Raw genomic sequence first — 16,389 nt, forward strand, 5'->3', positions numbered from 1 at the left:
AAATTAAAGTATGGCCTTTCCGTTTGTAGTGCCCGGATGCTATGACACTAAAATAATGTGATAGTTTTTCTGTATAGTTACGTGAAATCTCGAATATATTTTGTGAATTGGATTTACGTTTATGTGTGACCTGCGCTGATCTGATTATTATAATTAATATAACATATCTTCCATTGTGTTTATGCATAACGCTCATCTTCATTGTATATTGGTTAAGCACTTCTGATGGCGAATGTGTGATCCGCTTCTCCCAAAATCTGATTGCCACTTGGAAATTATTTCATATACGTTTGTGTGCCGTGTGTTACGAAGACTATGTGATTAGAAATGTAGACTTAGCCTGCACGTCATGCTCGTAAAATCTTTCGTTTGCATTGTGGCATCTGATAATAGATTCGCTTTTCGCGAAGGCTTCGTATTATCTCCCAGGCACTGAACCGAATGGGATTGTAAAAGTCGATGACACTGTGTCGCGAACGCTTTGAGTTATCCCGCCGCAATCAGTTATCTTGCCTTATTTCCCGTTTTGCCATATCTTGGACGGCTCATTTTTTCCTGTCCAGTCATACAAAGGGACAACTGTGTTGACAAAAATATTTATTTATTTGTTCCGCACTCCAAGCGGGTTGCTTGTCAATGACACCTTTTCTACTACGTCTGGGCTAGTGCAACGGATTGAGAAATATACATGCACTGTGGAATTTAATTCATGAAATATGATAAGTTATCACATTAGATTAGCTTTTTTGTAATCATAGACTGATGTATCATGTCTCTAAATTTCAATGACCGATCCTTCTCCGACAATTCTATCCTTCGGGTGTTGAACTTGTATAGAGTGTAGTCGAGTAAAACCTATTTTGTGGTCAGGCCTCATTCCACATGTGAATTCTTACACAAATTGTGGAATATTCGTTTCCTTAGCGATCACTGTTCTCAGTCTAGCCATGCTAAATGCAAGGTGTTTTTCATTGAGATGCGTAGAATTCATTATAATGATGACAAATATTACGTTTATTGTTTCAGTTATACAGTTGTTTATTTCGATAAATTACAGTTCTATTTCCAACTCTGAAGTTTTCGTTTGTTGTCTTCATTGATGAATTCCGAAGACATTAAATAGCTTATTCTGATTATTGGGCGCTTGAATCCTGCGCTGATTAACGCAGGTGATATGTTGTCGCCGTGTTTGTATTGCTTCAACAACTTGCACTTTGTCGCGATGAACTTGCACAGTCTCTTATTGATGTTTCCTTTCCTTGTATGAAGATTCTTGAATGGCATACAAGATTGTATTAGATGAAAATCGTCCGGTGGTCCACCGCAATTGATATGTTTGTTGAGTTTCAACAGGTGATAATACATCAGACCTTGCACGACAATATTGAACTTCTGTTCATTCGACATCACTGACTGGTAGAATAAAATAATTGCATTGCCGTGGTAGTGGAACATATCACGTGATAAGATTTTATGTACTTTCCATCTCAGACATGTGTAATTTCAAGAAATCCGTAATGAACCGTGCTAATAGACCGCTTGTATATGATAATTTGATCTGACTGCTTTCTTGATGAACGCAATGCCCATTGCAATGATTACAATTACATTTGGTCTAGTGTATTTCAATTCTTCGTTAGCAAATCTCAAAAACTCCGCCATCAATCCCAGTGGCCCTTCCGACGTTGATGTGCTGATATTTTTATAAGTATTGTAAATTCGGCATATAAAGTCTTGCATCTTCAGGTCTGTAGTTTGTACCATATCTCCCAATACGACCATGTCTAGGACGTATTGAAATGCAGCGATAATGGAATCGTTTCGCGGCTCTTCCTTTTCGAAGCAGTGTTTTATCACATCTTCCCATGACTTATGGTAGCGAGTACAAAATCTGTCCATCTTTTCAATGTAGAACAATTCTCTCTTCTGTTTTTTGAAGTGCGCGTCTACACTTAATTAAAAGCATATCTATGATTAATTTTTTTAGAATGTTATTAATATCCACATGCCATGAGAATTATGGAAGTTGATTTACAAAAAGATGTGATGAGTAAGAAAAAATGTGCGCTTTCAATGATTCTATGTACAAGGACATACTAGAGCCCGTCCCACCCTAACTTGGTGTTGGTGTTGGGGGTCGTCGGGTTTCATCACACTTTATCGATTGAATCCATTAGTTGATCATGTTTATGCATTGAAAATGACAAGTTTCTGTACAGATTCTACGGTGTATTCACGCTGCTTGCTTAGAAATGATTTGTCTGAATTAATTATTGTTTTGTTTCAGGTTCGACTGATATTCTATGAGTTGGACATTATGTATGCATGATGTATTAATTGTGTTGTATTTGTTTCAATTGTTCACTCGATTGAGGTAAGTAAAAATAATCTCTGAGTTGGGAATGCCTGATAACTCTGAGTTGCATTTCACATTTGATATTTCTGTGTGGTTCATTAGAAATTTCTGTTGTAAGATATTACAAAAAATTGTTTTTTGATTAAGTATCGTTGCTACCAATTAATAATTTGGACTTTCTCTACAGGTTCAATAACAATATCACATCTCTACAAACTTAGTCGACTTGTCAACCACGAAAGATTTCCGTTTCAGGGAAAGGATACGAAAAGATAGTGACCCCCGCGAGTGATATCGACATGTATTTGCGCTGCACAATAAAATATAGGGCCTTTGAACTCTCTTATCTGACCTCTAGAGCGCCCCGTTTGTTGGACGAAGTAATATAGCCCCTAACCCTTTGAGTGATAAAGCATGCGCAGTGCTATGGTCACATAGATAGAGACATAAAGTCTCCCGGCTTTGAGGAAAAGAGTGAACAGTGCATATTTTCTACGTCTTGGATACCTCCATCAAGGTTCGTAGTGTTTGTTAGAATGAAAATTGTATATTGGTCGATTTTATGATGGTTCAATGATAGATTGTTTTCCTCTGTTGTTGTTTACGTGTCGCCGCGTGTTCCTCTGTTCGTCAGCGTTAAATCTGTGCTATTTCGCCTTTTGATAGATTCATTAGCTGTTATTTCTCTATGTGTTGGATGGTGCGCAGGTTTGGCTCTCTATTAATTGTAGCTGTTGATTGTGTTATTTCTAGTTATTTCCTTACGTCTATGCTGTTCACTTAATAGGAAATTAAAAGTTGAGTAATGTTGGAATATGAAACTGAGATTCCCAATTGCGCTCGAAATGTTATGACAGATATTCACGCTATTGCAATGATGGTTCTCACGTATAGGAATATTAGACTTTTTATAATACAACCTGTAATTTGATTGTCATCATATTGATTAAGAATATCTTCTTTGTAGTGGTATAGATTTTATTTCCTCTTGTGTTCTTGTCGTTCGTGTTCCGCGGTCTTCCGTACATCTATCGGCATCCGTCTTCAACAAATCAGGGCAGATATCATCAGATCTGGTTGTTGGCTAGGAGCGTGCTATGTGGTGAAGTTCATTTTTAACATATCTATTTTCTGATGAGGTTGATTTTTTCTTCTGATTTTCTGAATGATAGATTACTGTGTTGTTTTGATTAGGAATATCTTCTTTGTAGTGGTATATATTCTATTTCCTCTTGTGTTCGTGTCGTTCTTGTCGTTCGTGTTCCGTGGTCTTCCATACATCTATTGGAAGCCGTCTTCAACAAACCATGGCAGATATCATCAGATCTGGTTGTTGGCTAGGAGCGTGCTATGTGGTGAAGTTCATTTTTAACATGTCTATTTTCTGATGAGTTTGATTTTTTTCTTCTGATTTTCTGAATGATAGATTACTCTGTTGTTTTGATTAGGAATATCTTCTTTGTAGTGGTATAGATTTTATTTCCTCTTGTGTTCGTGTCCCATAGTCTTCCAGGGTCTCTGCTGTTCACAGTTACATACAACTATCAGAACTTCCCGCTATTGCACTGATGGTTCTCACGTATAGGAATATTAGACTTTTTATAACACAACTTATAATTTTGTTTATAATCATATTGATTAAGAATATCTTCTTTGATTAAATGTGTTGATCATTTCTCGTTTTGATATGTTGTATAGCTATTATTTCCCTACATGTCGGTTAGGTTCTATATTAATGCTATGTGTAGATTCGAATTATTTCCTTATGTCTGCGCTATTCACTTCGATAGAAATTGATTAATTAAATTGTGTCATATTGGAATATTAAACTTAGCTTCCATATTGTGCTCGAAATTACTTACATTTATCAGGTTCTCACATCTCAGACTTTTTATAATAAAACTTGTAATTTTGATTGTAACCGTATTGATTAAGAACATCTTCTTTGATTAAATGTGCTATCCCTTCTGATTCATTGTAAACTTGTGTGTATGATTAGAGTTAATAAAAAATATTGTGTTTGATCTGTGATACCTATTCAATGCTATTGTATCGTACCTGTAATAAGTATACTCTTTGTTACATGTATTGTGTTTCTTCTGCTTCAAATTTTTGGCTAAGTTTTTCTCCTTCACACAGAGTCACGACATAATTCCCTGCACTATTGAATTTAATAAATATATTTTCACTTGTGAGTTGGTTGGTTGGTAAAAAAATAACAAGGAGAGGTTGAATTCGCGCAAGCGAATTCTGCTACCCCCAAAAAAGAAAGACGGTAGAACCCAAAGCAGAAAAGAAAAAAGAAAGGAAACGGTACGATTGCACCACACCACAGTTCACCTGGGTGACCGTCTCGACCGCGACAACGCAGGACCGAGCGCGCCGTTCACATCAAGGATCATAGTAATGTCCACGCTTCGTCTAGTATAGGGTTTCTAGTCCAGATTTCACAATGAAATTGACAAGAGCATTGAAGGCCGTGTCCCTGTGGTTAGCGTCCCATACGCCTAAGACTTTCTCTATGCTGAAGTCCCTGCTGTCGAGATGGCCAAGGGTCTGCCTCAAGATGCCTCTTTGTGCAGCATGTTTTGGACAATGCATGGTGATATGTTCAGTGTTTTCCACGTCCCGCACAGTAGACAGTTGGGTGAGTCCACCTTGCCCACTTTATGAAGGAACTGGCGACCATAGGGCACATTCAGGCGTAAACGATGCATGAGAGTTTCTATGTGTCTGGGCGTTTTTGAAGGTATTGTAATATTCAGCTCCGGGTCTAGTGTGCGCAGCAGTGACGGACCACTGTCGTCTTGGTGCCATTTTGTCCTGCGGATGTCATCAGTCATAGATTTTAGGAGAGATTTGATGTCCTGCCTAGAAAACGTGACAAGATATTCTGTTGATGACAGGTGTGCGATGTTCGCCATTTCGTCCGCCTTCTCGTTACCACTTATGCCAATATGGCCAGGTATCCGCTGAAGAATGACGTCGTGACCGATGTCGGTGCACTTGCGATAGCCTAACAGGAGGTCTCGTACTGTTGACGCCGTACGGCCTTTTTCCAAGAACGATGAGATAGCTTCAAGGCCGGCTTTAGAGTCGCAGTACACGATCCATTGCACAGGCAGCTCGAGCGTGGCAAGGTAAGTCATGGCTAGCTGTACGGCTACCAGCTCCGCTGTCGTCGATGAGGTCCTGTGAGACAATCGTGCTATGCCTTCCGTCTTGTGCTCTGGTATTACAAATGCGGAAGCAGACCCGGATAGAGTCGTGGATCCGTCGGTGAAGATGGCTACACGACCTTTGTGCCTTTCCATCAATTCGAGGCAGTGCTGTCTCATGGCCAAAGGAGGGAGGCTTGACTTTCCCTGGTTGATTTTCACTTGTACTTTTGTGTATGGCTATCCTTTGCATGTGAACAGCCTACTGCACACCTGTTGTATCGGAAAAAATATGTGAAGTCGGCCCACGTGTGACGAAAGAAGTCGACCCAGGCTGAAGGGTAAGTGCGCACGCAGCCCTCCAGTCACGCGCCACCCACCGGTAAGCGCCTCCACCCGAGCGCCGCCCACCGGGTGCGTAAAAAAATACGCGAACCAAGTCGGCCAAGGCTCAAAAATGTCGAAAGAAGCCGGCCCAGGCTGAAAAATGTGAGAGGGTAAGCGCGCACGCAGCCCTCCCCCCGCCGATAATCACGCGGACAACCCTCCGCACACGCAGGGAAAAATACGCGCAGGGCTCAGGGCAGGGGTGCCGTAGTTTGGACTCCCCGCTTATAGGACCAGACTAAGTACTACTCTCCTCGTGTGCCAACGCTCGCCGAGCCCCACGGTCGGCTCGTTCATTCCCCGGGATCCCTTTGTGGCTGGGTACCCAGCAGAGACAGATTGAAGAGCATCGGGAACAAAGCTGAGTCGCAAGCGCCCGTACTCGCTTGACGAGGTGATTCTTGCTGTCAGAGCATGAAAGCAGCGCACTCACAGAGCTTAGCACATCAGAGTAAATAACTGAATTTTGAAGGTCGTTTTGTTGAATGTGCCGCAGAGCCAGGAGAATCGCGTAAAGCTCTGCGGTGAAAACTGTGGCGTTCGTGTTCATGCGTGCCGTCATAATAGAATCATCTTCAAGGGCAACGGCCGCCACACCATAGCTTACTTTGGTTCCGTCAGTGTAGATTGCATGGTGGTTCCGGAATTTATGGTGAATCTCCAGGAATTCCTGGAGAATGACAGTGTGTGCAGTGGATTGTTTGTCAAACTATGTCATTTTTAAGTTGGATTGGATTAGATGTCTCTACAAAGGGGCAGCATCGAGGACTGCCTCCTGCAGGGGAACGCCAAAGGGACTGAATCCCACACGGGAACTCGCTGCCTGCACACGAAGCGGAAACGAGGGCACAACAAAGGGCTTTGCAAGGAAGGAGGAAGGAAGGAGGAAGGGCTTTGCAAGGAAGGTCGCTCCAGAGCTCCGTCTCTCGAGCGACAATTCATTGCCCTCAACATACACACTCTTCACAGGGGACGTCCGGAAGGCACCGGTGGCGAGTCGGATGCCTTTGTGGTGGAAGGTGTCCAACACCTTCAATGCCGAAGGCCGCGCCGAGCCATACACAGCACTCCCGTACTCAATTACCGGTCGTACAACCGAGTCGTAGATCCGCAACAGTGTAACTTTGTCGGCTCTACACGATCGATGGGATAGAACTTTGAGTATGTTGGCGGATTTCATGCACTTCTGTTTTTGTATAGTTTATATGTGGCACAAAAGACCACCCCCAGAAATTTTTGCTCATCACACACTGGCAGTGTGTTGTCACCGAGGAGCAGCTATGGCTCAGCAAATGTGCCTCGCCTCCTCGTAAAAACAACACACGCTGTCTTTTGCGCGAAAAACCTGAAGCCGTTTTCGTCAGCCCACTTAGAGAGACGGTTGATCGTGAGCTGCATCAGTGTCTCAGCTGTCGAAAGACTAATGCTGTGTAGGAAACCCGGACATCGTCTACGTAAAGGGAGTACTGGACGCCAGGTGCGATGGCTGTCGCTATCGTGTTCATTTTCACAACGAATAGCGTAACGCTCAGCACAGACCCCTGTGGAACCCCGTTCTCTTGTACAAAGACGTCAGATAGAGTTGAGCCCAGACGGACACGATACTTTCTATCCCTGAGGAAATCCTCAATGCACCTGTACATGCACCCTGTGATACCACATGCGTGTAGATCTTGCAGAATCCCGAAACGCCATGTGGTATCGTACGCCTTTTCGAGATAAAAAACCCGGACACGCAGAACTGCCCCCGAACAAAAGTCTCTCTGATTTGAGATTCGAGGTGGAGCAGGTTGTCCTGGGTGCTGCGGCCGGAACGGAAACCACTTTGATGTTTGTCAAAGACGCCTGCCTCTTCCAAAACATATACGAGCCTTGCATTTACCACGCGCTCAAAAGTCTTCCTAAGGCAGCTGGTTAATGCGATGGGGCGATAACTAATTGCAGCAGACGGGTCTTGAGAACCGGAACCACTTCGGCTAGATTCCAGGACAACGGAAGTGTTCCTTCTCTCCACACACGGTTAAAAAAGTGGAGCAAAATTTGTTGCGACTGGGGTATTAAATGCCGCGACATGTCATAGTGTATGCCGTCAGGGCCAGGTGCAGTGTTCTTTCTTGTCTGTAAGGCTATCTAAGGTAAGGTTGTTTAATAGTGAGTTTTTCAGCAGCCGTTTTGTGTGACAGGAAACGCTGGCTGTAATGGGAGGAGCTAGACACGTGTTCAAAGTGTCCGCCAAGCACGTTTGCCTGTTCCTCTAAGGACGTACAGGGAACGCCCATTCTGTGAAAGACAACAACAACATAGATGAACGGATGATGGTGATGATGTGTGTGATGTGATGAAAGAGCACAGTAAACCCTTTGTATTTCCCGGAGATCTTATTTATACATTCCCGCACAACTTTGGCTGGAGTTCGCGAGTTCAATGTACTCACGAACTCCTTCCACGAGTTTCGCTTGGCCCCTTGTGCGTTCGGCTGCAGCACGCTTCCTTTTGTATTCGATCATGTTGTCAACTGTCGGGTACCGACGCAAACGAGCCCACGCCTTTTGTTGTTCCTTGCGCGTCCGTTTACAGTCGTCGTTCCACCAAGGCTTTGAACGCTTGGGCAGGGAGGATGACGTCTTGGATATGGATTGTGTAGCAGCATGTATTATCGTGTTTGTTATGAATTCGTTGGCCTCGTCGATACTCATGTTGTCAGTATTGTGTAGTGACAGGTCAGCCAGCACACTGAACACCTGAACAACTGAAGGAGTTCGCGTCCTGCAGCCTCCAACGTTCCCTGTACGTCCTTGGAGGAACAGGCCAACGTGCGTGGCGGACACTTTGAACACGTGTCTAGCTCCTCCCATTACATCCGGCGTTTCCTATCACACAAAACTGCTGCTGAAAAACGCACCATTAAACAACCTAAACAAGATACAGCACCTTACAATGTGCCCTTCAACGCACATGAACTTCGGAGAGCCTTACAGGCAAGAAAGGACACTGCACCTGGCCCTGACGGCATACATTATGACACCCCAGTCGCAACAAATTTTGCTCCACTTTTTTAACCGTGTGTGGAGATAAGGAACTCTTCCGTTGTCCAGGAAGCTAGCCGAAGTGGTTCCGGATCTCAAGCTAGGAAAAGACCCGTCTGCTGCTATTAGTTAACGCCCCATCGCATTAACCAGCTGCCTTGGGAAGACTTTTGAGCGCATGGTAAATGCAAGGCTCGTATATGTTTTGGAAGAGGCAGGCATCTTTGACAAACACCAAAGTGGTTTTCGTTCCGGCCGAAGCACCCAGAACAACCTACTCCACTCCTACTCCAAAAATCACAAATCAGAGAGGCTTTTGTTCGAGGGCAGTTCTGCGTGTTTTTTTATCTCGAAAAGGCGTACGATACCACATGGCGTTTCGGGATTATGCAAGATCTGCACGCATGTGGTATCGCAGGGTGCAGGTACAGGTGCATTGAGAATTTCCTCAGGGATAGAAAGTTTCGTGTCCGTCTGGGGTCAACTTTATCTGACGTCTTTGCTGAGCGTTACGCTATTCGTTTTGAAAATGAACACGATAGCGAGGGCCATCCCACCTGGCGTCCAGTACTCCCTTTACGTAGATGATGTCCACGTTTCCTACACAGTATCAAGTCTTTCGACAGCTGAGAGACAGGTGCGGCTCACGATCAACCGTCTGTCTAAGTGGGCTGATGAAAACGGCTTCAGGTTTTCCGCGCAAAAGACAGCGTGTGTTGTTTTTACGAGGAGGCGAGGCACATTTGCTGAGCCCTCGCTGCTCCTAAGTGGCAACACACTGCCAGTTTCTGATGAGCAAAAATTTCTGGGGTTGGTCTCTGACAAGAAGCTGTCTTTTGTGCCACACATAAACTATATAAAACAGAAGTGCCTGAAATCCTCCAACATACTCAAAGTTCTATTCCATCGATCGTGGGGAGCCGACAAAGTCACACTGTTGTGGGTCTACGACTCGGTTTTGCGATCGGTAAGTGAGTACGGGAGAGTTGTGTATGGCTCGGCGCTGCCTTCGGCATTGAAGGTGTTGGACCCCATCCACCATGAAGGCATCCGACTCGCCACAGTTGCCTTCCGGACGTTCCCTGTTTGAGTTTGTATGTTGAGGGCAATGAATGGTCGCTCGGGGGACGGAGACAATTTGAACATGCGAAGGCTGCGCTAAAGTACAGATGGCAGGGCGATGACCCAGTTGTACACTGTAGTGTGAACCCCGCTCTGGAGCGACTCTTCCTTGCAAAGCCCTCTGTTGTACCCTCGTTTCCGCTTCGTGTGCAGGCGGCGAGTTCCCGTGTGGGATTCAGTCCCTTTTGCGTTCCCCTGCAGCAGGCAGTCCTAGATGCTGCCCCTTGGCAGAGACACCTAATAGAATCCAACTTAAAAATGACACAGTTTGACAAACAATCCACTGTACACACTGTCATTCTCAAGCAATTCCTGGAGATTCACCATAACTTCGAGAACCACCATGCAATCTACACTGACGGGACCAAAGTAAGCAATGGTGTGGCGGCCGTTGCCCTTGGAGGTGAATATACATGACGGCACGCCTGAACACGAACGCCACAGCCACATTGGGATCCTTGGAAATGAACGAGTGGACCGTAAGGCTCGGCGAGCGTTGGCACAAGAAGAGTCAGCTCTAGGACTACCCTACAAAGACATCCTGCCAGTGTTAAAGAGAGCTGTCTACACACAGTGGCAGCAGGAGTTTGACATTGAAGACAATAACAAGCTACACGTCACACAGCCACACGTTCCTCCCCCCCCCCCCTATCGGATTAAACACATCAACAGATCCTCCGAAGTTCTTTACGCAAGATTGAGGATTGGGCACACATGGCTCACAAATAGCCTCCTACTCAGAGGTCAGGATCCGCCAGCTTGCGCGCACTGCGGTTACAGCTTGACTGTCTTGCACGTACTGGCATCCTGCCCTCACTTCGGACACCGACGCCAACAGTATTTCACCGCATTCTACAGATACCATGTCCCACTCCACCCAGCCTTTCTACTGGGTGACACTCCTCTTGTGCCGTTTGATAATGTCATCCAATTTTTGACCATGTGTGGGTTACTTAGTCAGATGTAGATGTTCAGCATTGCTCCGCTTTTATCCATTATCACCGAACTCCTCATGTAAATATCTCATCCTGGATCACCTCATCGCTCACTTTGGATGTGTTGTTTAATCAAGTGTAACTTGTTTTGTGTCTAAGTGTTCCAGAAACTCTGCCATTTTGTGTACAGTGATTTCCTAAATGCTGACCTAATATCTTGCATGGGCATCTCGAAAGGACTGACGTCTTTTGAAGCTGCCGCAGCAGCAGCGCGGTGAACAACCTCATTGCCTTGTATGCCTGTGTGGCTAGGCACCCAGCATAAAATAACTGAATATCCCCTCTTTTGTGCCATACTCACTAAGGACTGTGCACGCTGAATCAGAAAATTCTTTGGTTTGCGTGTGCTGGAAATAGCATTTACAGAACTCAAAGAATCTGTATATATAACTGCAGACTTGATGCAGCCTTGAAGAATGTGCGTAAGTGCAAGGATGATAGCATAAATCTCTGCGGTAAAGATAGATGCTATATTGTTTAGACGATGTGACCTCACACATGTGGCAGAAGTCATGGCACAGGTCACACCTGCACTAGACTCTGATCCGTCCGTGTAAATTTCTGTGTGAGTCCCAAAACTCTCCCTCAGGTGTTCAAATTCTTGCTGTAGTATTTGTGTAGAGGTGTTGTGTTTGCTGTATTTGGTCAAAGTTGTATCATGCCTTGGAGGTGGTCCCCCTCCCCCCCCCCCCAAGGTGGGACCATCTTCCAAGGTGGGGATGACAGTGCGTGCAGTGGATTGTTTGTCAAACTGTTTTTAAGTTGGAGTGTATTAGGTGTCTCCGCCAAGGGGCAGCATCGAGGACTGCTCGCTGCAGGGGAACGCCAAAGGGACTGAATCCCACACGGGAACTCGCCACCTGCACATGAAACGGAAACGATGGTACAACAGAGGGCTTTGCAAGGAAGAGTCGCTCACACTACAGTATACAACTGGGTCATCGTCCTGGCATCTGTACTTTACCGCAGCCTACACACGTTCAAATTGTCTCCGTCTCTCCAGCGACCATTCATTGCCCTCAACACACAAATTCTTAACAGGGGACGTCCGGAAGGCACCGGTGTCGAGTCGGATGCCTTCGTGGTGGATGGGGTCCAACACCTTGAATGCCAAAGGCCGCGCCGAGCCATACACAACACTCCCGTACTCAATTACCGATCCCACAACCGAGTCGTAGACCCACAACAGTGTGACCTTGTCGGCTCCCCACGATCGATGGTATAGAACTTTGAGTATGTTGGAGGATATCAGGCAGTTGTGTTTTATACAGTTTATGTGTGTCACAAAAGACAGCTTTGCATCGAAAGTAATGCCAAGAAATTTGCATTCTGATTTCACAAGAATGTCTTGTTCATTAAGTCGTAGCGCAGGAGACGGAAACACCCCCCTGATTCTCGAGAAATGAACACAGACTGTTTTTTCAGGAGAGAATTTAAATCCGCTATGTAAGGACCATTCTGCCATTTTATTTATACAAAGTTGCATCTGTCGTTCACATCTGGGTAAGCTTGCAGAACAACAAAATATCTGGATGTCATCCACATACAAGGAAAAAGATATAGAGGGTGGGATGACACTGGCTATTGAGTTGATTTTGATAAGGAATAATATGACGCTCAGAACAGATCCCTGCGGGACATCATTCTCCTGCGCGAACAGACGGGATAAGGTAGTTCCCAGCTGAACTCTGAATTTCCTGTGTTTAAGGAAATCAGCAATACATTTAAAGAGACGACCCCGTATGCCGAACGAATGGAGATCCTGTAGGATACCGTATCGCCACGCAGTGTCGTATGCTTTCTCCAAATCAAAGAAAACTGACAAGCAGTGTTGCCTCCTGACAAAGGCTTCACGGATTGTTGTTTCTAGACGAACGAGGTGATCCATTGTGGAGCACCCCATTCGGAAATCACACTGAAATTCTGATAGGCACTTATTCATTTCAAGAAAATAAACCAGTCGGTTATTCACCATTCGCTCAAAGGTTTTGCCTATGCAGCTTGTCAAAGCGATGGGACGATAACTGACAAGACAAGAGGCTTCCTTTCCGGGTTTCAGGAGGGGGATTATGGTAGCAATTTTCCAGACGGTAGTGTCCCCTGTATCCAAACATGGTAGAAAAACTGAAGTAAACATTTTTTTGATGTGTCAGACAAGTTTTCCAGCATTGAGTATGTAACACGGCCTGGGCCAGAAGCAGTCGCTTTTGCTGACAACAAGGAGCGTGACAATTCTACCATGGTGAAAGGCTGATTATATCCAAAACAGTCTCCACCATTTGCTGGATTTTTTTGTTTTTCGGACATTTGTTTAATTTTAAGGAATTCACTGCTATAATGGGAGGAACTTGAAATGCTTTGGAAGTGTTCCCCAAGTGCATTAGAGTGTTCTTCTAGGCTTTCGCATACCTGACTGTTAACTTCTAAAAGAGGGACTGAATGACTGATATGCTCTCTGATTTCGCGAACTCTGTCCCATACGATTTTGAACGGAGTATTACAAGATAGAGAAGATACAAAAGTTCGCCAAGAGGATGGTTTAGCCTGTTTTCGTGTCCACCTGGCCTTCGCTCTTGAAAAGTAAAATATTTTCTGAGGTCGGGTATCTCCGAAATGTACCCCATGCGCGATTTTGAAGTTTGCGAGTTTCTTCGCATTCATTATTCCACCAGGGTTTAGGTCACTTTGGGAGGCGACCAGATGTCTGGGGAATGGATACTAGTGCTGCATCAAGTATGATGTTGCTGATAAGACAATTTGCTTCTTCTATCGTTACACTATCAAATCAAAGGGAATTAAATTAATTATCACTATCAAAAGGAATTAAAGAGAGGTCACTTCTTGCTGAAAACTGCTTCCAGTCGGCTAGTTGGAGTTTCCATCTAGGGGGCGTGTTGTTAGAGGGTTCACTGGCGCAAGATATTTTAACACCACTGGGAAGTGGTCGCTCCCAAGTGGGTTTTCTTCTACAGTCCATTCTATCTCTTGAAACAAAGATGGACTGCAAAGGACATGTCTAAGGCTGAGAGAGACTGACTTGAAGAATGTATGTATGTAGGTGCCCCTGTGTTTAAAAGACAGATGGATGTTGATAACAAGAACTTCTCTAACATTTTCACTCGTGTGTCCGTTCTTGTACTGCCCGAAAGTTGGTTGTGAGCATTGAAGTCACCCAGAAGTATAAAAGGACCACGAAGTTGGCTGCACAAATTTTCTAAGTCTCTTTGTGTAATTGTGCCTGATGGTGGCAAATAGATTGAGCAGATGGTGACTATCCTGTCTAGACACACCTGCACAGCTACAGCTTCCAAGTCTGTAACTAGGTGAACAGCTTTGGTTGGGAGAGATCCTCGCGTGACGATCGCAACACCACGAGATGGAAAGCGATATGAAATGCTGTGCCTTGACAGGTAATGTTGATATCCTTCTTAAGACCGTGGAGAGATTTGCGTTCTCCATTTATTCCAAATCGCACTATGAGACGCAAGCCCACTTGCCACCAAGATGTGTGTGACAATATCTTTAGTATGTTTGATGCTGCGTGACATTTCTGTTTAACATGTTTGATGTGACTTGCGAATGTTAGCCTGTGATCGAAGATCACCCCCAAAAACTTGTGTTCTTTCTCTACTGGAATGTTTGATTGGATGTTGGAAATGTTGGGATTGTTTGAATGTTGGAATTTGATTCATAATTATTGCTGGGTCTGGACGTAGCCCCCTCTTTCGGGAGAACATCACGCATACTGTCTTTCCTGCAGAAAAATTAAAACAATTTTCTCTTGCCCATTTGGCAAGCCTATTTATGGTCATTTGTATCTGTCTTTCACATATCGGCTGGTTACATGAACTGTAAGGTACCTGCAGGTCATCTACATACATCGAGTATGATACACTCGGTGGAATAACCCTTGTCAGGGAATTCATCTTTGTGACAAATAGTGTTACACTAAGTGCACAGCCCTGGGGTACACTACTCTCCTGACAGAAAACCTCGGACAGTGTGGTGCCCAATTTCACCTGAAAGAACCTATCTCGTAAGGAATTCTCGATACAGCGCAGAAGGCGTCCTCGGATACCATATGCATGAAGATCCAGCAAAATGCCGTGCCTCCAGGTTGTATCATAAGCCTTCGCTATGTCAAATAAGACAGACCTGGAGTGTTGCCAGTAGTATATAATCAGCTCAACTGGCCCACAACTCACACAGTGGCGTGGACGCCATTAATGAGCCATTAGAGAAATTTGGGACCCGCCACAGTAATTAGCATCTAGAACGTGTTCAGACCACTGTGTGAGTTGTGGGCTAGTTGAGCTGATAAAAAATAAAAAAATAGGTAGAAAATAAAATAAAAAGATAGATATAGAGTGGAGAGAAAGAGCTTAGTTGAAGACAGATGTCGCCATCTTGAAGAAAGCGGTCCCGAACGGCCGCTGACCATCGCTGGGCAACGCAGCACAGAGGCAGGCTGCAAAGCCTCACAGCTGTGGCACCAGTTCCGGACATCCTGTGACGTCAGCTGTGACGTCATCATGACATGTCTGGGCATGTTAGGACAGCTCTGGACATGCGAGGAGAAAAACATTCATAATACAGAGGCTGGGAAAGCAAGACTAAATATGCTAACCATCGATAGCTAACAACCAAAAGAATTAGTTACACAACAAATGAGCCCACCACAACAGGAGCGCAGGACGATGTGACTGCTCCATCCTACAGCCAGGTAGAGAACTGACTCGTAATGTTTTTTCTCCTGTATAAACCCCCGCAGCTGCACCCCCTAGCGGTTACTTTCTCAACTAATCTCACGACAAAATTATTAAGAATCACGCCAGCGCTACTCCCGTTCCCAAGGCAGAAGAAGATACAAAATGGCGGGGATGCCCGGACAACAGCAACCTTCACCCGACGTGCACGACGTGCATGAAAATCGCAAACAAAGCGGGGACAAAGTTGGCGAAAGCCCCCCATTAACTACACAACAAATCAACCCACCACAACAGGAGCGCAGACCCAGACAACCACGACAAAATTTATATGTCCAAACAATATCCAGAGATTGCCGAAGCCGGCATTCCATGTGAAGGCCCGCAAAGATATATCCAAAGAATGTTCGAAGGTTGCCGAAGACGGCATTTCCGGTAGGATCCACAAAGATATGTCCAAAAAATGCACCGAGAATGCCGCGGTCGGGTCTTTCACTCCTGTGGGGGAAGGAAATGTCGAGGGGCAAGTGGTGGGGTTCGCGCTGGTGGTAGTCACATGACAATTTTCGAGCCGGAAGACGAACGGCGGTTGCCTGTTCGGCGACGAAACCAAGTCAAGACGCAGTTCAGTCAGTTGAA

The 16,389-nt window shown here is 44.9% G+C and overlaps 1 protein-coding gene across 1 annotated transcript; it reads right to left on the reverse strand.

Moving 5' to 3' along the window:
• Positions 1-4,917: 4,917 nt before the first annotated feature.
• On the reverse strand, positions 4,918-5,694 carry LOC135389655 (uncharacterized). Its single transcript, XM_064619689.1, has one exon. It carries the CDS (start codon positions 5,692-5,694, stop codon positions 4,918-4,920), a length of 777 nt encoding a protein of 258 aa, XP_064475759.1.
• Positions 5,695-16,389: the final 10,695 nt, after the last annotated feature.

Source organism: Ornithodoros turicata, chromosome 3 (assembly GCF_037126465.1).
Source record: "Ornithodoros turicata isolate Travis chromosome 3, ASM3712646v1, whole genome shotgun sequence".
NCBI lineage: Eukaryota > Metazoa > Arthropoda > Arachnida > Ixodida > Argasidae > Ornithodoros > Ornithodoros turicata.

Bases quoted from the DNA above. Each gene is read 5' to 3' on its own strand.
- LOC135389655 (XM_064619689.1), bottom strand. From the start codon at position 5,694: ATGAGACAGCACTGCCTCGAATTGATGGAAAGGCACAAAGGTCGTGTA.